Source organism: Salvelinus sp. IW2-2015, linkage group LG28, assembly GCF_002910315.2.
Source record: "Salvelinus sp. IW2-2015 linkage group LG28, ASM291031v2, whole genome shotgun sequence".
Taxonomy (NCBI): domain Eukaryota; kingdom Metazoa; phylum Chordata; class Actinopteri; order Salmoniformes; family Salmonidae; genus Salvelinus; species Salvelinus sp. IW2-2015.
In genome coordinates, this window is record NC_036868.1 from 7,355,349 (window position 1) to 7,378,226 (window position 22,878).

At 42.1% G+C, this 22,878-nt stretch overlaps 2 protein-coding genes across 2 annotated transcripts in view; both read right to left on the reverse strand.

Annotated features, from left to right (window-relative positions):
* The window catches only part of LOC111954097 (gamma-aminobutyric acid receptor subunit rho-2), a 36,935-nt gene extending 26,968 nt beyond the window's left edge, over nt 1–9,967 (reverse strand). The window contains exons 1-2 of the mRNA XM_023973591.1: nt 9,479–9,967; nt 7,887–7,996 (exon numbers count right to left, since the gene is read on the reverse strand). Coding sequence (XP_023829359.1) covers nt 7,887–7,996; nt 9,479–9,600 — 232 coding nt within the window. The 5' untranslated portion in view covers nt 9,601–9,967. The remainder of the gene's footprint in view (nt 1–7,886; nt 7,997–9,478) is intronic.
* A 328-nt stretch (nt 9,968–10,295) lies between these two features.
* The window catches only part of LOC111954415 (ubiquitin-conjugating enzyme E2 J1), a 50,081-nt gene continuing 37,498 nt past the window's right edge, over nt 10,296–22,878 (reverse strand). The window contains exons 5-8 of the mRNA XM_023974153.2: nt 19,588–19,693; nt 17,219–17,345; nt 16,636–16,752; nt 10,296–12,350 (exon numbers count right to left, since the gene is read on the reverse strand). Coding sequence (XP_023829921.1) covers nt 12,066–12,350; nt 16,636–16,752; nt 17,219–17,345; nt 19,588–19,693 — 635 coding nt within the window. The 3' untranslated portion in view covers nt 10,296–12,065. The remainder of the gene's footprint in view (nt 12,351–16,635; nt 16,753–17,218; nt 17,346–19,587; nt 19,694–22,878) is intronic.

A 22,878-nucleotide genomic window follows, 5' to 3' on the forward strand; every position in this document is an offset into this window, starting at 1 on the left:
GATGTTGAGGGATTTCCATCGCCTCCATCCGGATCGCCCTGCGCCTCGCCCTCCGGGTCGTCCTCGAGGCCGGTGTCGGCGCGCTGCGGGAGCCGCGCGTCAGGAGGGGGGTACTGTAACGACTCCCACCGAAGGTGGCTCCCCTTCCTGTTCGGGTGGTGCTCGGCGGTCGTCGTCACCGGCCTACTAGCTGCTACTGACTTTTCCTCCCCCTCCCTTTTTGTTGAGTAGGTACACCTGTTTGTGGTTAGGGTGATTTGTGGGGCTTTATTACCCAGCAGCCCGGCCTGCTGGGTGTGCGGGATTGTTGTGTGTACACTCTGTACATTCTTGTGTGTCAGGGTACGTGTACGTTGGTTGGTGATTTTCGTGTTTCTCACTTTGTTTGTGGTGAAGCATTTGTTTTTTGAGTAGCGTCGTGTTTGCACCCGTGTGGGGAAATAAATTTGGAACGCTACTCTGAACTCTCTGTCTCCTGCGTTTGACTCCTGTTCATCCACTACACCTCGGGCATTACAAGTAGTCAAGACTGTCGATAAAGGGTTTGGCTCTTGAGACCGCTTGGATATAAATATTAATCACCAAAGCTCTATTAAAATATTAAGTTTAAGAGGAGTAAAACAGTGAGCTGACATTCCCTTTTTATCTATGCATTGTAGGCAGGCCCACATTATTTTAGCCATTAAGGTCCCGTTTTGGACATGCACAATAAAGAAAACACTTGCTTGTTTTTTGTAGAATTTTATTACAACCAAACGTATTAGAATGTTTTATGGTGACAATGTCCGTGGCGCGCTTGCAATGCAACTTCTGGAGATGTGTGAATGCGATCTGATCTGTAAAATGATTCCGATTATGTTCATAAAACACAGGCCTATTTGGGAGCAGTTTCTATTTGTACTGGATCTTTGTCCAGCTACTGTGAAAAGTTTGGATGTGCGTTGTTTTAATATTATATGCCCATGGGAAGCAATTATGGTGTCTGTAAGGGTTTTTAGACATAGCCTATTTAAAACAAGTTGTTTGATTTGAATTATTTGCTCTCTTTTTAGTGAATTGAATCTTGCTTATTGACAACATTTGGCATGTCCATGCTCAGCAATAATGCAGTTTACAGTAGGCCTGGTCCTATATCAGTGCGAATTCTATGTACAGTGCATTCGGAAAGTATTCAGACCCCTTGACTTTTTCCACATTTTGTTACGTTACAGCCTTATTCTAAAATTGATTAAATTGTTCTACAATCTACACACAATACCCCATAATGACAAAGCAAAAACAGGTTTTTAGAAATTTTATCAAATGTATTTAAAAAAACTACTGAAATATCCAGTGGCGACCCGTCATTACCCACCTGTTTTGAGCTTACCTGTTTGCATGTTATTTTGGCATTAATAAGTGTCACATATCAGTTTGCAAACAATGTAAAAATAAATAAAATCATTAAGTTAATAAAGCTGCATACAAACATGGTCTCTTTTTAGCTTTCTTGAGTAAGGCAGCTCCAAAATGCAGGTGTTTCAGCCTAGGTCAGTGCTTTCTGTGGTGGTGGGGCAGCTAGCGGAAAATACGGAGCGTAGGTATTGGTAATGTTCTCTAGTTGCGCCATGATTAGCTCAGTGTTCTGTCACTCGTCAGGACAGTACTTCACAGCCAAGTCTAAGGGTAGACCTTGAAAATTCAAGCCCCTTGGGTGCTGCCATAGAGTTACATTAGAAGTGTCCATCCAAGGCTCAAGGTCATTGGCCACAGATAAAATTACGTCAAATCACGTTATATCTACAGTAGCTTTGATTGGACTGTCAACATCATACTTTCAAAATCTTAGCTAGCAGTCATCATCATGAATCAAGTCGACAATCTACTGGCAAATCATTTTTAATCCTTATCATTTGAAGAGAAATAATGACGAGAAATTATAGATAAAACGTATCGGTGCTCATCAGCCACTGGACATAAACATTACACAACAAGCTGGAAATCGCAAATTCAACAATGAGTGGTTTGGAAGGAATCAGTGACAGTGGCTAACTGCAAGCGCTGCAAAGTAATCACTAGCCTGCTATTCAGTGGAGTGGCTGTATGGTCCCAAATCTGGGATTGTCTCTTTTCCAAGTTTAAAATGATAAACATTCAACATTGGCCATGCTGACAATGAAGCAAGATTTGTGCCATGCTCAAAACAACTGTTAACTTGACTTCAGTGAGTTCAAGATAACTAGGAATTCCGGAATGGTCATCTAAATAGGAATTGTAAGTCGGGAACTCGGGCCTCTTTCTAGAGCTACGACTTGAAGATCAATGACGTACGTCATCATGATTCGATCTTGTTTTTTTCCCGAGTTCCCAGTTGTCTTGAAGCACCATAAATCCAGAGAATGCCAGACTGATGGCCACGAAGGACCGACTCACATCAAGGTGAGATGTTGCTGCATAAATTATGTAATATGCCAGGGAGATATGTATACTGTAGCTAAGAAAGTAATACTAAGTGTATGTTGTGTAGTAAGCTGTTAGTAGCCCATGTGCCTCACCCTAATAATTTGGTCTATTTAGCCCTCTTCATTTTGCCTACTGTTCTGACTTGGTGGTGCACATGTAGCCTATAACCTGTTTTAGAGAAATGTAATCATCAAATTTTGTAAGAGCTTTCATTGCCTGCTTATATGCCCTGTTTATTTATCCTGCGGTTCTGACTTGGTGTACAGCGAGAACACTGTAAGAACAGCCCATGTTCTGATTTCTATCGCTGTACATTTCAAAAGTTCTAAACAAATAGTTATATTGACTACATCCATCCTAGCTCGCTCATTAATGTCTTAATCGAAATTACAGATTGCCTCTTAACAGCTTGTCGTGCCATTATGCAATATTTTCCACATATTAATTGTCAGTCGAAGCCACATTTGTTTTAGCAAGTCAGCCATATCAGCTATGTTTTTTCAAAAGGCAGTAAATGAGGCTGAATGAACTGTTTCACTGCTAGACGCCAGACAAGGCTCCGCTGATAGCCAGGTGTAGCAGTGGTAAGATGTTGGGACTGCTTTATGTAGGCCCTAACAGTTTGTGGGCACCGTTTGTCGCCGTTATAGTGCAATTCATGTATTGTTTAATGTTGTGTTGTGTACTGGCTTTGCTGGCGTGCATCCCACTTTCTTTAAAAAAAATTCCCCACCGAGATTTACATGCTATCATCGACACTGGAAATATCACATTTACGTAAGCATTCAGACCCTTCATGCAATACTTTCTTGAAGCACCTTTGGCAGCGATTACAGTTGCATGTCTTCTTGGATATGACGCTACAAGCTTGGCACACGTGTATTTGGGGAGTTTCTCCAATTCTTCTCTGCAGATCCTCTCAAGCTGTCAGGTTGGATGGGGAGCATCGCTGCTCAGCTATTTTCAGGTCTCTCCAGAGGTGTTTGATCAGGTTTAAGTCCGGGCTCTGGCTGGGCAACTGAAGGACATTCAGATGTATACACCATTCTGTATACAACTGGCCCTTCTTTGGACACTGTGCTAACAAACCTCCAAACAAGCTTCAACGCCATACAACACTCCTTCCGTGGCCTCCAACTGCTTTTAAATGCTAGTAAAACTAAGTGCATGCTCTTCAACCGATTGCTGCCCGCACCCTCAGGCCAAAGAGTTCAATCTTGGTTTCATCAGACCATAGAATCTTGTTTCTCATGGTCTGAGTCCTTTAGGTGCCTTTTGGCAAACTCCAAGTGGGCTGTCATGTGCATTTTACTGAACTCTGGAGCTCTGTCAGAGTGATCATCGGGTTCTTGGTCACCTCCTGACCAAGGCCTTTCTCCCCTGATTGCTCAGCCAGCTCTAGAAAGAGTCTTGGTGGTTCCAAACTTCTTCCATTTAAGAATGATGGAGGCCACTGTGTTCTTGGGGACCTTCAATGCTGCAGAAATGTTTTGGTACCCTTCGCCAGATCTGCGCCTCGACACAATCCCGTCTCGGAGCTCTACGGACAATAACTCTACCTACATGTACATATTACCTCAATGTGCCCCCGCACATTGACTCTAACGGTACCCCCTGTATATAGCCCCGTTATTGTTATTTACTGCTGCTGTTTAATTATTTGTTATTCTTATCTCTTACTTTTTTTGTTGTATTTTCTTAAAACTGCGTTGTTGGTTAAGGGCTTGCAAGTAAGCATTTCACTGTAAGGTCTACTACACCTGTTGTATTTGGAGCATGTGACAAATACAATTTGATTTGAATTCCTTCAACCTCATGGCTTGGTTTTTGCTCTGACATGCACTGCCAACTGTGGGACTTTATATAGACAGGTGTGTGCCTTTCCAAATCATGTCAAATCAATTTAATTTACCACCGGTGGACTCCAATTTGTAGAAACATGTCAAGGATGATCAAAGGAAACAGGATACACCTGAGCTCAATTTCGAGTCTCATAGAAAAGGGTCTGAATACTTAAGTAAATAAGGTATCTGTTTTTTTATTTGTAATACATTTGCAAAAAATAGAAAATCAACTCGTTTCACTTTGTCATTATGGGGTATTGTGTGTAGATTGCAAAAAAATCTATATATTTAATACATTTTTAAATAAAGCTCTAACTTAACAAAATGTGGAAAAAGTCAAGGGGTCAGAATACTTTCCGAAGGCACTATATTTCAAGCTACAAGTATCACAGATCAGATCACAGGAGGTTGATGGCACCTTATTTGGGGAGAGCGGTCTTGTGGTAAGGACTGGAGCGGAATTTGTGGAATGGTATCAAATGCATTAAAACACATGTTTTCCAGATGTTTGAATCCATTTTCTCCGTTCTGGACATTATTATGAGCCTCCCCTCAGCAGCCTCCACTGGATTAGATGTCTGATTTAAATAGATAGAAATTCAAGTGTTGCACGTGGCGGTCATATAATGTCTAGAAGAGACATATACAGTATGCTGAATGAAAAATAGCCCGTATCTATTTCACCGAATAACACTGGAGTGCTCCCCTTTGCATGGATTAGCAACTCTAAATCTACTATTGGTTATCACTGGCCAGATCACTAACCTAAGCCCATGCATTAGACACTGCTGCTCACTCCTGAAAGAAATCCGATTGATGGGATGGCTTTGGCGGATGTTCTTCGAAATCATAGGAATGAAATGGGGGGATGCAAAAACCATAATGCAAATTTGATTAATCTGTGTAATGCAAATGTGATTAAGCCATGAATGGTCTATATACTTCTCAGGTGGGTTTTATACCCGGTGGAAGATTATTATACATATTTTTTAATACTTCCATTTATAGGTGAACACAGCAAAGTGAAACTTGATGTACCGTATGACAAATATGAGATTCACTACAACAGAAAAATCTTTGTCTCAATATCCTAACATTGTTTAGATGGTGGATTCTAAACCAGAAACCAACCAGAAACTTCCAACGATCTGCAAAATGGAATATTCCTGTTGATTTTATGCAGACAACTTGCATGGATATAAAAGTGAATCTTCTTTTGCCTGCTATTTATAAAAGTTGAAATGGTTATTGAGCAGCGGGGGTGCTTCCCTACAGTCTTAACCTGAAACACATGGGAATAGCTCTAACCTTTATGCTGGGGATATTTGAAGGCTTATCCCCATAAAGGCCTTCCCACCTGCAGAGCACTGTATTCATAATGTAAAATCTCACACACTCGTTGTCTCTGAAAAAACATCCACAGAAACTACATTTGCACAGTCCTAATTCTAACCAAACAATTAACTTTTCTCTCTCTGTGAAAATGCCTGTTCTTTGTGATAACAATGTCACACAAAGCTGTTTATTATGAGCAATGGGACAATGCAGTTGCTCCTTCACAGTGGGATTTCTCCACCCCAGTGTGGAGAGAAACCCCCTGCTGGCATGTCACAGCGTCACACAGTCAGATAACATTCCTCCAGCGAGTGGGAAGCAGTAGTGTAAGAGGCTTTCATTAGCAACACTGTACGGCCGCTTCCTTTTGAAGCTAGGGAAGAAAACACAGCTACCACTACACATCACCCACCCAAATTAATACCGTTTTTACAGACGTCACGATGCTTACACAAGTCAGCTTTTCAAAATGTATGAGACAGACTTTTAGAATCTCCCAAAGTGCTCTCTTCCAGGACACAAGGCTGTGTGTCCCACTCACAGATATAATTTTTTTTTAAATGTAGGACCCGGGAAATATTTGAATTTGAAGCACGCTATATTGCTGAATGGGGCTGAATGGCACCAAAAAAAATCCCTAAAGATCATGGTGAAAGCAATACATTTTTTAAACTAACCTACTGTTCTATCTGTGGTGAAAATGGCTGTAACTAGCATAGGATCATGATCGATGTAGCCGTTTTCATCCTGCCTGAAAGAGTCAACCAGAGTCTCCTCGTAGCCTGCCGGCCTGTGATTGGTCTGTGTCAGCACGTGGTCCGGTGTGAGGATAAATGGAGTAGTCAGAATGGGTCACTATTTAATTAAATATCTCGATTCATAGAAAACTTGAAAAATAATTCACAGTGGGGATCGAACTTGATCATAATGAACACATTTTAAAGCCCAGAACAGGCGACTACATTCTTTTGGTTTGGCCGTTCTGGCTATTGCAATTTACATAGGCTTTCTAGGGCAGACCAGGGCTTTTGGCACAGCTAGGTTGCTATGCAGTAGTCACCCAGCAGAGCTTGTGAATGACTTCACGCTCCAGACCAGACACTGGGGTCATGTTATTGATATGAAAAGACTACTAATGAACATCGATGTCCTTTTCTTTGTTTGACATCCTTCAGAACTAAACTGGTGCATGGTAAACTGAAACTTCTGTACTTTTTCGATACTAGAACATGAAAAATGGTTCAGTACTAGACTTTTTGTTACTTTCGGTACTTCTGTCAAATGTGTCTCACGGATCAATCATGTGCCTGCTCCACGCTCCACTTATTCATTGCTAGCCTGCACTTGGAGTCTGGGCTGCTCCCCACTCCTGCTGAACAGAAGTTAACACACTTGAATAATGCGACACGGCATGCAAAAATGTTGAAACTGTTAATTACTGTTCGCAAAACAATGTCCATACAGGCTAGAACACCTTTACAATGCAATAATATCCTGGTAGCTTCCAGCTTTGGGCACATCAGTTCAAAGTCTAGTTTTGATTTACACTTGGTTTGAGTTGTCAACTAACGTGACTTCAACGTGAAATCAACAAAAAAAATTACCATGTCTTTGGATTTATGTTAAAAGTTGAAAAAGTGAAGTGTCCTGTTGATGACTTTCTGCTAATCCAATCACTTTCCCACGTTTATTCAACATCATTACGTAGATGTTTTGTGGTTGAAATTATGTGGAAACAATGTTGATTCAACCAGTTTTTGCCCAGTAGGAACATTCCTTGCTAGCTGATCCTGGCAGTTAATTGATCCATTAATGCCACTAATTGATTGTTCAGAGAGACTAGAAACATCTGATTGCCCAAGGAGAACAAACATGGAAACACTGCTGTGGCCCTGGAGGAACAGTTTTGCACCCCTAATTTGACCAGTGATATCAGTGCCCCTTCGCCAGGCCTAATACCTCTAGAGCTGGGATGGGCAACTTTGTTGGGGGTGGGGGCCACAAAAAATCTGAACTCATCATGAGAGGCCGGAGTGGCTCGCGGGTCTGCGTACCCACATCTCTAACCACACATGCAGTCAGAGCCTGCCCTAGCCTTTTGGAGGCCTTAAGCGAAATTGTATTGGCCCCCCCAGTCCCACCTTGTGAGGTTGATCCTACAAAAGGGGGGGCACAGACGGGCCGCCAGTTGCCCAAACCTGCTCTAGAGGGCACTGAAGTCTACTTTAGTGACATCAGCCAATTAGTTTAGATCTATGTCCTTACCTGCAAAGGCTGGTCTCATGGTAAAATCATGGTCATCAACTCGCAGCAGGTGGTCTGTCTTCACCTTGTGAGATTTGGTGTTATCAACTATCTTTTTTCCAGTCAGTGGACTACAAAAGAAAACAGCAATCAATATGTCTGAAAAGATTGGCAGATAACAGTGTAAAGTTTCCATTTACTCCTTACAGAGAACCATACAACCACCTTTAAAATGACCCTCAAACCACAACAGTGAGATTATGAAAGGCACAGAACGATTAGGAGTAAGAACACAGACTTTACAACATAAGTGTTTGTGTGTGTGTGTGTGTGTGTGTGTACTGCATGCCCTCAAATAATCAAGAGAAACCTACTATGCTTTGCTGTCAAGGTGGTCTTATCTAACCCATTTGTGTTATGTTTGTTAGTTGAGGATAACATGGGTCGAAGTTCGTTCCGATATTCTGTATTTATTATGTACCTTGGTTATAAAGCTCAGTGAAGAGAGGGAAAACTCTGTTCCAAATAGACCCCCATCCGACTCAATTTACGCGTTTACGCGGGCCTATGCCAGTTTCAACGACGTCCCAAAATAGAGGGGGTGACAATTATTGAACGCGTGGAGGCTGGCTAATTAAACCACCAGACAACCACTTTTACCGGCACCGGCAGGCACGCTTGGTGTGATTGTGATTTTGCGCAATTAATAGTGAAACGCACGGTTCATGTTAGTGGTCGATTCGGAATTGTAATCCTATACTTTGTAATGGACAAAAACGTATCATGTTATAACTCAATATGCAAGAATAACAGACATTGGGGGGCTACTTGTAATACAGCAAGGGAGCCTGAGAACCGTCTGGAGAACCCAGTTTCATCCTTTGTCACCATGGGACTGTTAAATCTCGCAGATTACATTAACATGTTCTGCCCTTACTGTATTTCAAGTGCATTTGACAGCGTTGTGTCATTGAACAGCCTCACATGTGGATCGCCTCTCATTTCACAGATAAGATTATGAATAATGACGGAACACATCATGGGTCATCTGAAGCAGAGCATAGCCCAACCGACAGTGAAGTGTGATGCAGAATAATGATGCAAGGTTCAAATTAATTGTATGGATGATGAAACTTGCAGATAGGGATGATTCATGACATCTCTGCGTAGACAGGGTCCACCCATTACATCCTTCCCATCAATGCGCACTGCGCTCTGGATCATCTTTACGCACCGGCATGGTTTACCCGTTGCGCAATCCCCATCGAGTCCAGACCACCCCTAGGCTAATATTTACATAGTCTGTGTCAACAACTATAACTGGTTTTGCATTACTGACACGAGCCATCAATGATTGGAACGTGACAAATTGAATCAAATTAAAATCAAACGGAACGCAAGGGTCCGTCTACAAGTGCAGAATTTAACCAAAGAAAGAGGGTCATGTCATGATGACCCCCAGTTGGTTTAAATTGCAAATTAAAGAGTGAACGTGCAAATGAAACAAGAAAATCATGGGGAGATGGGAAGAAAGTAACATGTGGCGAATGTAACACGCCCATTTTCTCCTATTTGGATGAACTGTCAAAAAAGGTAAGGATCCAGGTACTTACGCGCCATGCTTGTGAGATTCTACCGCCCCAGACCACCTCCTTTTCCTACTTTTGTGCTTTCGGCATTCTCCAATAAGTATCAAGCAAAAAATTAAAAACAGGAACTTAATATAATAAAGCATTATGTGTGAAAACTCAAAAGTCGTCGAGTGAAGAAATCCCTTTAATCGACGTCCGCAATGGTTTGAGCATTGTAGCGTATTCTGATCTAAAGCAGAACATGTGTGGTAACATGCATTGTAGTGAGGCAGTGTGTCGGTTGATTAAGTAACAACGACAGATAGGTTTACGACTCCAAGCGGCTTGTCCCGCTTATTGCTCCCTGATTGGTCCACAGCGGTTGGTTTCAACGCACTCCAAACCAAGGCACCGCGCGCGCAGCTTCAGCAGCAGCCCTGTTTTAGCTACAGTATAATGACATGACCACATTCCAGGGCATCCTCGATCAAGTGACGTAACATACTCAGAATTCGCACAGCTTTCTGGGCACTTTCGAAAAACCAAAAAGTATATATATATATATGGATCCTGTGCTTAATAAACGTCTCTGCAACAACTGGGAAAGCTCTTTGCATATACCGATAATGTAAAAGACCTTGGAATCAAGTCTCATATCAACAGCAAGTGCATATCCTAAGAATACAGATTTGAGAGAACACATACTGGATGGTGTAACCTGACCTTTCTGTATGCACATATCAAATGTGTTCTAAAATCTTCAGATTACTTAATGGTGTGTGTGTGGTGATGGATAACTAAGTGTTACTTTGTCATCCACCAAGACCTAGAAAATAAATAAATAACATTTCAGAATCTGTAAACTGTGACACATGAACATTTATTTTTTTATTCAAGGAATTTATTTTCTGATACAATGTTCATATGTAGCATTCAAATACAGTCTGAAATGATGGATAGATGTGTGAATGCCATCTTAAGACATGAAGTTGTCTGCAATGGATTCAGTATTCACATGAACAAAGCTGTTATACATGGCTCAAATATCATGAGAACACAACTTAGAGAGAGGACTTACTCTGGACATTTTATTTTCCTTGAAGTACAATGTAACCACAATATTTAAATTGCTTTGCATTAGTCCCCAATCCATTTCTTGTGAGGCCTTCAAAAAGGTAGTCATACAGCCTCTTTCTTGTATAATCTCCCTTTCTGAAGCGCCTGTGTTGACAATGGTTTATTGCCTCATCCCTGTCTCACTATCTTTGGACCCAATCAGTGATAACGCCAGGTTCCTACAGTATGAACAGCATGAAATTGGCAAGAGAGCAGAAACAAACTGACACTCTGTTATGGGATTTTTATGAATAATGACTAAATTATTGACTTAGAATTATAACTAAACAGAATAGTACTATGTTACTGTATGGATGTATGAATCTTATTATAATCATAATGCTGAATATAATGTGTGTAATTTTAATCAAGTATTAAAACAAGGGCTGTCTGTTCCTTGTTAGAAACGAATGGAGTTATCATCAGACAMGCTGGAATGATGTGTTCATTACAGGACATTCTGTCTCTACCCAGGGAGGGGAGAGACCTTGGGCTGGTTGTAGATTGTTTAACAGGTGGCAGACAATGTAAGAAGGCTTGTAAACTGTACTGCCGTTGTATCCGAGAGGAGGAAGGACATTTTAAAACCTATGACGTCATTTTTATTATATAACCTGATGTAAATTGTACTATGGTCAGTACTCTCGAGAATAAACGCTATTGATTGATTGATTTTGAGACTGGTTTCTGTCCATTTTATGCAAATAAGTATCTTACAAATTCTTATGAATGGGCAGAGTGTTTTAATTGAATTGGTTGATGAACATATAGGAATGAAATTCCTTTAACACACTCAGGCTAAGATTGACAGACGTATGTGTATAGAAGGCTGCACTGTATCTGCTGCCGCTAAAGTAGAAACCACCGGAGAATTGGCTAACCAATAATAAATGTCAATGGCGTAACATTTGAGCAGAAATAATTAGCATCTTATCTGTATACAATTTATTATGCATATTGATTCCCTGTGCACAATTAATTATTTGAGACAAACAAATCAATGTAATAGTCTTCATTGTTTACAAGTCATATGATACAGCATTAACTTGTTTAAATGAGAGCAAGCAGCCGTCCATGATAAACAGCTGCCTGACAAAATAAAAAGTAYAGATACAGGCCGTATTCATAAAGCACCTCAGGAGTGCGGATCTATATTTATTTTAGATCATAATGAATTAGATTATATGGACATGGGGGACCTGATCCTAGATCAGCACTCCTACTCAGACATTTTGTGAATACAACACACAGTGTCTGTGTTCTATAAAGGTTTGGACCTTTCTTTAAAATGTGGTACAGTTTAGAGTCAATTCAAAGTAATAAAAGACACCTTGGAGGTGGACCGCAAGCCCTCTTTACTTAGTGGGAGAAACAGTCACCAAGGCTATGCCTAACCCTCTATGAACAGAATGTTTTCCAGGGCTCTAGGCTGACAATGTAAAGAGATAAAGTCAGTTTGTTGCCAGCTAGGGTGTCATGGTCAGGTGGTCTGGGGAAGMTCTGGTCAGTGTCATCACAGCTCGTAGTCAAACTTGTACTCGTTGGTCAGGTAGATCCTGCGGAAGATGAGGGCAGCCAGGAGCAGGGAGAGCACCATGATGAGCACCACAGAGCCTGTGTGGCTGGCGTCCTGAGGGGGGTGGGGTGCGGCGGTGTGGGGGAAGGCAGGGAAGGTGGGCCTGCTGGGGGGCTCTCTCTGGTGCTGCTGGGCCCGGCGCTGGCGGGGGCTGAGAGAACGGCTGCTTGAGGCTGTGGGACATGGCTCGTCCTCACTGGCAGCTGGAGCCGCCTCGGCCTGCTGGGAGCACAGCATAGCATACACAGGATCAGACTGTGGTCCAACACACACACACACACAGTACGAATAAACACACACATTTCGTTCGACATGGTGCACACGTGCATGCAGACACACACCCACAATACAAGAACCCACAATACAAGAACCCACACACGTGCATACAACAGTTACACACACACACTTTATGAATACACAGACACAACCATGCTTAGGGCTTTAGTGCATTCAGAAAATATTCGGACCCCTTGACTTTCCACATTTTGTTACGTTACAGCCTTATTAAAAAATAGCTTAAATTGTTTRCCCCCCTAATCAATCTATGTTTTTCAGCGGTAGGGACTGGGAGACTAGTCAGGATCGAGGCAAAGATGAACAGAGCAAAGTACAGAGAGATTCTTGAGGAAAAACTGCTCCAGAGTGCTCTGGACTTCAGACTGGGTCAAAGGTTCACCTTCCAACAGGACAACGACCCTAAGRACGCAGCCAAGACAACTCGGGAGTGGTTTCGGGACAAGTCTCTGAATGTCCTTGAGTGGCCCAGCCAGAGCCTGGACTTGAACCTGATCGAGCATCTCTGGAGAYGCCTGAAAATTGCTGTGCAGTGACGCTCCCCATCCAACCTGACAGAGCTTGAGAAGATCTGCAGGGAAGAATTGGAGAAACTCCCCAAATACAGGTGTGCCAAGCTTGTAGCGTCATACCCAAGAAGACTCGAGGCTGTAATCACTGCCAAAGGTGCTTCAACAAAGTACTGAGTAAAGGGTAATAATACATACGTAAATGTGATATTTCCGTTTTTTATTTTTAATACATTTGTTAATGACAAAGCAAAAACAAGTTTAGATTTTTTATGTGGTAATATGTGTGGACTGAGGAGGGAACACAATTGAATCCATTTTAMAATAAGGCTGTAACGTAACAAAATGTGGAAAAAGTCAAGAGGTCTGAATACTTTCCGAAGGCACTGTATACACTATGAATCTGCTTGGGACTAACTGTCCTTGCAGTGCAGTCAAACCAACGCAGTTGAATTTAACAAAAATGCTACAGTCGGTTGTTTTAAGGGGGAACTCTTTAAAGCAGCTTTAAGCATGATGACTAAACAGTGAGCAATAGGGTACAGCTCAGGTTTTACACCGAGAGAGAAAGCTGAATCTTACTCATAATTAGGGCATGGCTGCAGGACAGGGAGGGCTGACATGCAGAGAGAGACATTGGGACAGAGCAGGGAGCTGTAATCCTGTCTACATCACTCTGTTCAGTTTGATATAGGAAGAGCAAGACAGGCAGTGACAATGCAGTTAATGGGTGGGATAATCACAGAACCAGAATGATCTATTCTATTTCTATAGGGGTGAAGTTGGTCGGTCCCTCTCCCGGCCAGAGGTTATATCGGTCGTTTATTACTGCGTCCAGCAGCAGATGGCAAGTACATTTTTTTGACTGTCCCTCTCTCTCAGGTCAGTTCAGACAGATTTCATCTCAATCTACATAGACCCTTTCTAGTATGAAGAGAAATACTCACACTCATCTTTACCATGATTGGAAATGGTCATGTTTTCCTGTCATATTTTCAATTGTTATTATAAAAATTAAGTTGCACACTAATTATGCTCCCAAACATTTAATGGGTCTAGCKACCAACGTTTCGGTACACAGAYGAAGGCACTGCATGCTGAAACGTTGGTTGCTAGACACATTCAATGTCTTGGAGCATAATTAGCAACCCTTTTTCTTTTTACAGTTTACTCTCGGTTAGTCAGCACCTAAATCAAATGTTTATTATCTCATGCGCCGAATACAACAGGTGTAGGTAGACTTTACAGTGAAATGCTTACAAGCTCTTATCCAACAATGCAGTAAAAAAATATATATATATATATATTTAAAAAAAGAAATAACAAATAATTAAGGAGCAACAATAAAATAACAATAACGAGGCTATATACGGGGATTACGGTACAGAGTCAATGTGCGCGGGCACCGGTTAGTCAAGGTAATTGAGGTAATATGTACATTTAGGTAGAGGTAAAATGACTATGCATAGACAATACACAGAGAGTAGCAGCAGTGTAAAAATGGGGGGGACAATGCAAATAGTCCGGGTAGCCATTTGATTAATTGTTCAAGAGTCTTATGGCTTGGGGGTAGAAGCTTTTTTGACCTAGACTTGGCGCTCCGGTATCGCTTGCCGTGCAGTAGCAGAGAGAACAGTACATGACTGGTGTAGCTGGAGTCCTTGGCAATTTTTTGGGCCTTCKTCTGACACCGCCTGGTATAGAGGTCGCGGATGGCAGGAAGCTTGGCCCCAGTGATGTACTGGGCCGTACGCACTACCCTCTGTAGTACCTTGCGGTCGGAGGCCGTGCAGTTTCACCGCATACCAGGCGGTGATGCAATCAGTCAAGATGCTCTTYATGGTGCAGCTGTTGAACTTTTTAAGGATCTGAGGACCCATGCCAAATCTTTTCAGTCTCCTGAGGGGAAATGGGCGTTGTCGTGCCCTCTTCATGACTGTCTTGGTGTGTTTGGACCATGATAGTTTGTTGGTGATGTGGACACCAAGGAACTTYAAGCTCTCAACCTGCTCCACTGCAGCCCTGTRGATGAGAATGGGGGTGTGCTCGGTCCTCCTTTTTCTGTAGTCCACAATCATCTCCATTGTCTTGATTACATTGAGGGAGAGGTTGTAATCCTGGCACCACACTGCCAGGTCTCTGACCTCCTCCCTATAGGCTGTCTCATCGTTGTCATTGATCAGGCCTYCCACTGTTTTGTTGCCGGCAAACTTAATGATGSTGTTGGAGTCGTGCTTGGCCATTCAGTCATSGATGAACAGGGAGTACAGCTCTACACAACATTTTAGGGCGTGAGTCAGCTTATGCCTTTTACTAAAATAATACATTATAACGATGATATCCAGCTATAATCGGTTTATAAGAAAACACCTATCACAGTTATCTTTAATGTTGTCATAGGTGACTGCTAGACAGTGGCATCATGCCTCATTGACACAGAGTTGGAGAACCCTGGAGAAGCTGTAGGGCCAGAGAGCAGAGTGTCGCCTGCACCGTCATCATACAATATTACCCACCGAGCCATTAAACACAGTGATTTAAAAAGGGATGTTCACTGAGTGAGTGACAGTGGCTGATGTAGCARAGCGGAGCCACAACATTACATAAAGCACTATGAGAAATGAGGGATGATTTACGGGATAACAACATTGCCATATTCTCCCTTTTATCCTCTGTTCTGGAGCCTAGGGACCCCCCGCCGCGCCTTTTTCTATGCCTCTCATAATTCACTTTTTTTATTTAATGGTTCGAGAATAATACAGATGCCGGAGAAAATAGACTTTGGGACGTCTTCTGCGACAAGGCACAATAATRGTGTGCAACCATGCCAACCTCATCTATGGCAAATAAATGAATAATCCCCCAACATAGCAAATATCTTCAGTATATAGTTATTTCTCTACCCATGTACACTACCTTAAAGTTTGGGGTCACTTAGAAATGTCCTTGTTTTTGAAAGAAAAGCACATTTTTTGTCCAGTAAAATAACATCAAAATTATCAGAAATACAGTGTAGACATTACGATTTATTGTAGCTGGAAACGACAGATTTTTTATGGAATATCTACATAGGCCCATTATCAGCAACCATCACTCCTGTGTTCCAATGGCACGTTGTGTTAGTTAATCCAAGTTTATAATTTTAAAAGGCTAATTGATCATTAGAAATCCCTTTTGCAATTATGTTAGCACAGCTGAAAACTGTTGTCCTGATTTAAAGAAGCAATAAAACTGTCCTTCTTTAGACTAGTTGAGTATCTGGAGCATCAGCATTTGTGGGTTCGATTACAGGCTCAAAATGGCCAGAAACAAAGAAGTTTCTTCTGAAACTCGTCAGTCTATTCTTGTTCTGAGAAATTAAGGCTATTCCATGCGAGAAATTGCCAAGAAACTGAAGATATTGTACAACGCTGTGTACTACTCCCTTCACAGAACAGCGCAAACTATCTCTAACCAGAATAGAAAGAGGAGTGGGAGGCCCCGGTGCACAATTGAGCAAGAGGACAAGTATATTAGAGTGTCTAGTTTGAGAAACAGATGCCTCACAAGTCCTCAACTGGCAGCTTCATTAAATAGTACCCGCAAAACACCAGTCTCAACGTCAACAGTGAAGAGGCGACTCCGGGATGCTGGCCTTCTACTCCAGCTGGATCTCTCAGTCCATCACAATCTAGCAAGCATAACCCTGGTGGTGTTCGTCTCACCTGCTCAGCGTGGGCCTCTTCCTCCTCCTGTCTCCCCGAGGTGGACGTCTCTCCCCGGGGGTCTGTGGGGGGCCCGCTCTCTGCCCCTGTGCTCTCACTGGCCTGCCTGGCTTCTGCCTGCAGGAAGCAACACACAGGAAATGGCTGCTGTCACCCACAATGTATTCAAATCAAATCAAATTGTATTGGTCACATACACATGTTACGGGTGTAGCGAAATYCTTGTGTTTCTAGCTCCAACAGTGCAGTAATATCTAACAAGTAATATTTAACAATTTCACAACAATACACACATCTAAAGTGAAGGAATGGAATTAAGAATATGTAAATATTTGGATGAGCAATGTCGGAGAATACAGTAGATACTCTAGCTCTGGCCACAGGCCCGAGACAATATTCCTCGGGTGAAAAGCCCATTGTCTTTTCTGTCTGTGACTGCTTGAAGCACGAATGGGWAAAGACATGGAAACACAATTCATCCAATTCTGACAACTGTTAACACTTCTGAAGTCACTGGACTAGAATGTAAATAAACAACAATACGTGGATGGGATTGGACTGTGGCTGGCAGCGGCAAGCACACCTTGAAGTTGATCTGCTGGGCGAGCTCTTGGTCCTCTTGGTCATCTGGACTGGGGTTAGTGGGGGAGGGACCTAGGAGGGCAGAGCGCAAGGAGCAGCCACACGTCTCACAGCAGAAGTCCTGGGATCTGTCAGTGGGTCGGCAGGGAGGGAGCGTTAGGGAAGTTAGGGGCAGAAAGGGTTTCCATTGACTTTTCCAGGAGCCCAATGGATTCATCTGATGAGAAGGGTAAAGAATAGATTAGATGACTCAATAAAACCAGTATACAAACGAGGGGAAATCATTCACCCCTAGCAGCCCCCTAAGGAAAAGAMGGCCTGGATTAGTGTACGTTTTGGAGGCATTAAGTGATACAAGTCAAAGCCGTTTCCTAGTCCTATACAGCTGAATTAAAGTTGATCCAGGTAGGAGACCTGAGGGGTTTCCAGAGTCTGGGTGTCCGTCGCAAATGGCACCCTATTTCCTATATAGTGCACTACTTTTGACCTGTAGTGCACTTTATAGGGCATAGGGTATAATTTGGGACACAACCCTAGGCTTACTGAGCCAATCTGGGCCTATATCCTCTATGACAGAAACCCTGTTGAGATATGGAGATATGTTGGCTGATGCTCTCTGATCACAAGGCTGTTTACTTTGAGTCAGACAGGAGCTCCCATCACAACACACAAAAAACGTAGAGAAACGTACAAACTTCTTAGAGATTTGGTTTGTCAAAAATGACTCGTGTGGGTGGGTAGATGGCAATTTGACGGATGGATTGAAACTCATTATGTGAAGACAACATTCAACTGTGAATATTGACAGCTAGACCAATATAAATATAAAATACAATTCCATCAATGAAGTCAAGCATCACCTCCCAAGAGTTGCTATTCTTCCAAGGTGCTTTCCCACTCAACCAATATCATTATTTTTATAGGCAGAAAAGACAACCATCTGAAAATGTTCCTCCTCTAACTTCTGCATTATTAACGCTCGTCATTACAGCAGCCTGCCAGCCAGCAAAACTTCTCCAGCAGTTTACTTTTCTGTCAGGAAACAGAGCCAACTCTGAAAACTCAGAATTCTTCTTCTGTGCTGCTGTTTATCTGCTTCCTGCTAGGGGCCCCTGGCCCTGGTGTTGACTGACAGCTCTCACAATTACCATAGGGTACGGAGACAACCAAGAAGGAATTTTTGAATCAAAGCAAAGTTGCTGTCTCAACCGCAGCCACGACAGCCCTTTGTGAAACATGGGCCTTTCTTTCATCAGGAAGATAAACAGGCAGGCAGTGTACTGTATGTATTTATAGACAAGGATATGTTCCCGTGTCACATCTCATCTTCATGTGTTAATGAAACAGCCAGTCGCTAAAGACCCCCTGTCTGTATGTGTTAATAGAACAGACAGTCATCTGGGATGCGTCACAAATGGCACCCTATTCCCTTTATTGTATATTTTTGAACCAGAGCCCTGGTCAAAAGGAATACACTATAAAGGCAATAGGGTGCCATTTGGGACACAGCTCTTGGACCCCCCACACATTTTTTATCCTTCTCCAACAGAGCTTTTGCATGTTTCTTCAAAGGGAGAGACCCATAACAATAAGAGGAGAAGAATGAGCAACAACATGCCCAGACATGCCTTTGTTTCCCTGGCAATGACCATAGCTATTTGTAGAGTGCAAATCCACTGTGGCCCAGGTGTTAATTACATGACATGCTTGCATAAGCATCACTTTATTCTCAACTTTGTTAAATAAACACCTGTCTATCACTATATGTTCTCACTTTACCCCTACCTACATGTACAAATTACTTTGACTAACCTGTATCCCCACACATTGACTCGGTACCAGTACCCCCTGTATATAGCCTCATTATTGTTATTGTATTACTTTTATTTAAATGTTTTTARGTTTGTTTATTTAGTAAATATTTTCTTAACTATTTTTCTTAACTGCATTGTTGGTTAAGGGCTTAAAAGTAAGCATTTCACGGTAAGGTCTGTTGTATTTGGCACGTGATAAATACAATTCAATTTGATGTATATCCAGTTAGTCCATCTAATTGTATGTAAAGCTAGTGCTTGATACAAGTATCCACCATACATGTAATGATGCGTTTAAGGATTACACATTGAAACAAACAGCAAACAGACATTTCACCCCAGACTGTTGTGTTGTTGTGTTGCTCCCCTCCCAGTCATTGTTATCGCCACCATTCATCCATCCRTCCCTCAGTGRAGACACTCAACRGATTTAATGAGCCATTCGCAGTTTCACTGTACCTACCAGCCGTGTGTACTTAGACTTGCATGGCTTAATCTTTGCATTGGAAAGAGYGTAAAGTGGAAACAGTGGAGGGTTTAATCTGTGTAATCTTACTTTTTGGCCAGGCCTCTCCTCTCCTCTGGATTATAATCAAGGGATCCGATTGCACCCTCCCCTTTGGTTGGCATGAATCCGATTATAGCTATTAGTGRCGTTCTGACTGAAAGGGAGAAACAGAAAAATTATGAGAGACAAAACCCCCAAAAACTGTCTGTCGTCTCGTAACAGCAGTGGATAAAGGGAGTCGCTAAATCACATGAAATACCACGGCACATTCTGTCAAGTTCGCCACCCATGTTATGTAATGCGTTGCGGGAGTAATGCTTTGTTTTCTACTGCGTAAGCCTGGATTTAGAAAGTATTTCTGAGGACATTCGCCACAGCTACTCCTCAAATAGCATTCTCCAGCTGACATGATGGGACACTTTTCACAAAATGTTGGGAGAGCTTCTGTCATGTCAATGGTTGCTTCGGGGCTTTCTAACAACTCAAAACCAATGGATGATTTGAATAAAGACATTTGTAAAAAGGCTAGAATGTACATTATAAACACCTATGAAATCAAGTAGCAGGCTGACTGGAGGCAAAGAATGGACAGCAGGTGAGAAAACAGCTACAGGGAAAAGAGAAGAGAGAGGTTAAAACCTCTTATGGCTGCGATCCCCGTACAGGGATCAACATCCGGGGAAATTTCAGAGTGACTAACTAAAAATACAACGTCGTAACATTAAACATTCTTGAAAATGCAAGTGTCTTACATCCTTGAAAAGATTAGAATCTTGGTAATCAAACTACGTTTTCCGATTTAAAATAGCTATTACAGAGAACAAATGCCATGCTTTTGTTTGAGAAGAGCGATCAACAACAACAAACATTTTCCGCCATGACAGTTTTGACACATTCACATCTGAAGGTAAAATTATGACTTACATTCTGATATCTTGCTCTTATTTCTCTTCCTTAGGGTCCCAGTGATCAAATGAAGTGCCGTTTTCTTTGATAAAATCTATTTTTATAGCCTAAAACGAAACATTTTGTAAACCGTTTGTGTCGTGAATTCCATCTCRATCAACTTTTTACGGAGCATTTGACGTAATTACACACACTAAACAATCGTTTATCTAGTCATAGTTGGTTTCAWTGCAATCCTCTGGATGTTTGCAACACAGCCAAACGTGATTGTTTTTTTTGCGGGGAGTATTGKCCGAAGTGAACTGATTTGAAGACAACGAGCAATGACTTCATTGCGCACCAATAATATTAGCGAAGCTTCGTTGATTGACTGTATTTCTGCCCAATGACCACTGATCTTCTTGAAATCTAGCTGGGTAGATAGCCAATGAGCTGAGGTAAACGCCAGTATGTGATGGTTATGGGTTGGACCACCATCCCTRGTTTGTAAACGCACGCGTAACYAACTTCATTCTCGCCATTGACCATCAGACTAGTTGCAGTCACGCTTGTTACGCACAGCAGTGTTTTGGAAAGTAGTATTTTGGAAGCAGTATTTTGGAAAGTGTTTTTTCAACGATTTCATTGAAGACATCATGGCGAATAAATCAGGAAAAGCGAAGTCTAAGTATACAGATTTGCACCAGATTATAGAAGAGATTGATCAGGAAAGTGAGACAGATTTTTTGTTTGAGGAATCTTTGAGTGAACACAGTTATGATTCAAACATTGAGGAGCTGTTTCTGCAAGGACAGGACGTACTTCTGGACTGGTAAGTGCTAATGCCGTTTTATGTTGCAAAAATATACTAATATTTTTTTGCAATTTGCAATGAAATGTGTGATGAAATGTGTAAAGTACACATTGGCTATAGTGTGTGTGTGTATGTATGTGTACGACCCATAACCTGTGTGTGTGTGTGTGTGTTGTTTGTTTGTTGGTTTGTTTGGGTGTGTGTGTGTGTGTGTGTGTATGTGTGTGTGTGTTTGTTTGTTTGTTTGTTTGGGTGTGTGTGTGTGTGTGTATATATATATATATATATTCCATGTCAGATATATATATTTTCAATTTTTTATTCAAATGGAATGGAGTAGAACAGCAAACACACACATGGCCACTGCGCCTGCTACTCCTCTCCATTTCCATATGAAATAGCCATTGGGTGCTGTTGGGGGGAGGGCAGGCCCACAACAATGGCCGGAGTTGAATGGAACAGCACTTCACCTTAGTGACTGTTCCCTCTGCTCTATACAATACATATCTGTTTATTTTATGTGATGATAAAAGGCTCATACAATACAAATATTTTTTTAATGTTTTCTTTCACAGTGATAGCGACTCCGACTGGGAGCCCCCGGTGCCAAGGTGCCCATCCCCCACTGAAGCGGGTTCATCCAAGACATTGTTTTACCATTTCATTGACATTGCTGTGGTGAATTCCTTCATCCTGCAGAAGGAAATGGCGAAGAGCTGTGGACAGCCCCCCATCTCACAGCTAGCCTTCAGGGAGCTGCTCATCCGGGAGCTTGCTGGCTATAGCAAAAAGTCCACTGCATCACATTCTGCCCCCTACCTCTGCCAGCTCTACTCCTGCCTCCAGTGGTGTTCATATGCCACAGTTCATTACTGCAGGCATGACTGTGCCTCAGGGCCAAAAGGGCAAAGCATGGAGGCGTCGTTGTGTTCTGTGTCACATGAAGTCCCCCATCACCTGCACCACTTGTTCAGTTTGCCTCTGCTTTACATCAGAAAGAGACTGCTATGGGACATGGCACCGGCAGCAAAATATTGTGTAGAGGACTTCCAAAGGGTCTACCCCTGTTTTTTTTTAAACATTTTTATATATATTTTTTGTGTGTTAGKATTGCTTTTTGTTATGTTATATYTTGTATATAGTTATTTGCACTGTTGTATATAGTTATAGGTCATTTCACCAATTCGGCCACTTGGGTACATTTGGGCAACTTGTGTGGGACACCTGGGTGACTTCATGCTAAATGTCATGTAGCTCACCCATTCCTGAAGTTATCAGTCTGAAACTTTGCACACCTACAGTTGCCCTCTTGTGTTATCCATCACAATTATCTCCAGCATCCTATCTGACTGTGTGGCTATTCTAGTACATGTGAAAGATGATGCTACAACAATAAAAAACAGAAAACGTATGCTCTTTCTTTCTCTTTTCTTCCACCAGATCTACTGTGTTATATTCTCCTACATTCAATTAACATTTCCACAAACTTCAGAATGTTTCCATTCAAATGATACCAAGAATATGCATATCCTTGCCTCTGGGGCTGAGCTACAGGCAGTTAGATTAGGGTATTTCTTCAGGCGGAAATTGAGAACAAGGGATGCAGCCATAACAAGTTAAGGAGGCCTGCTACACAGTGA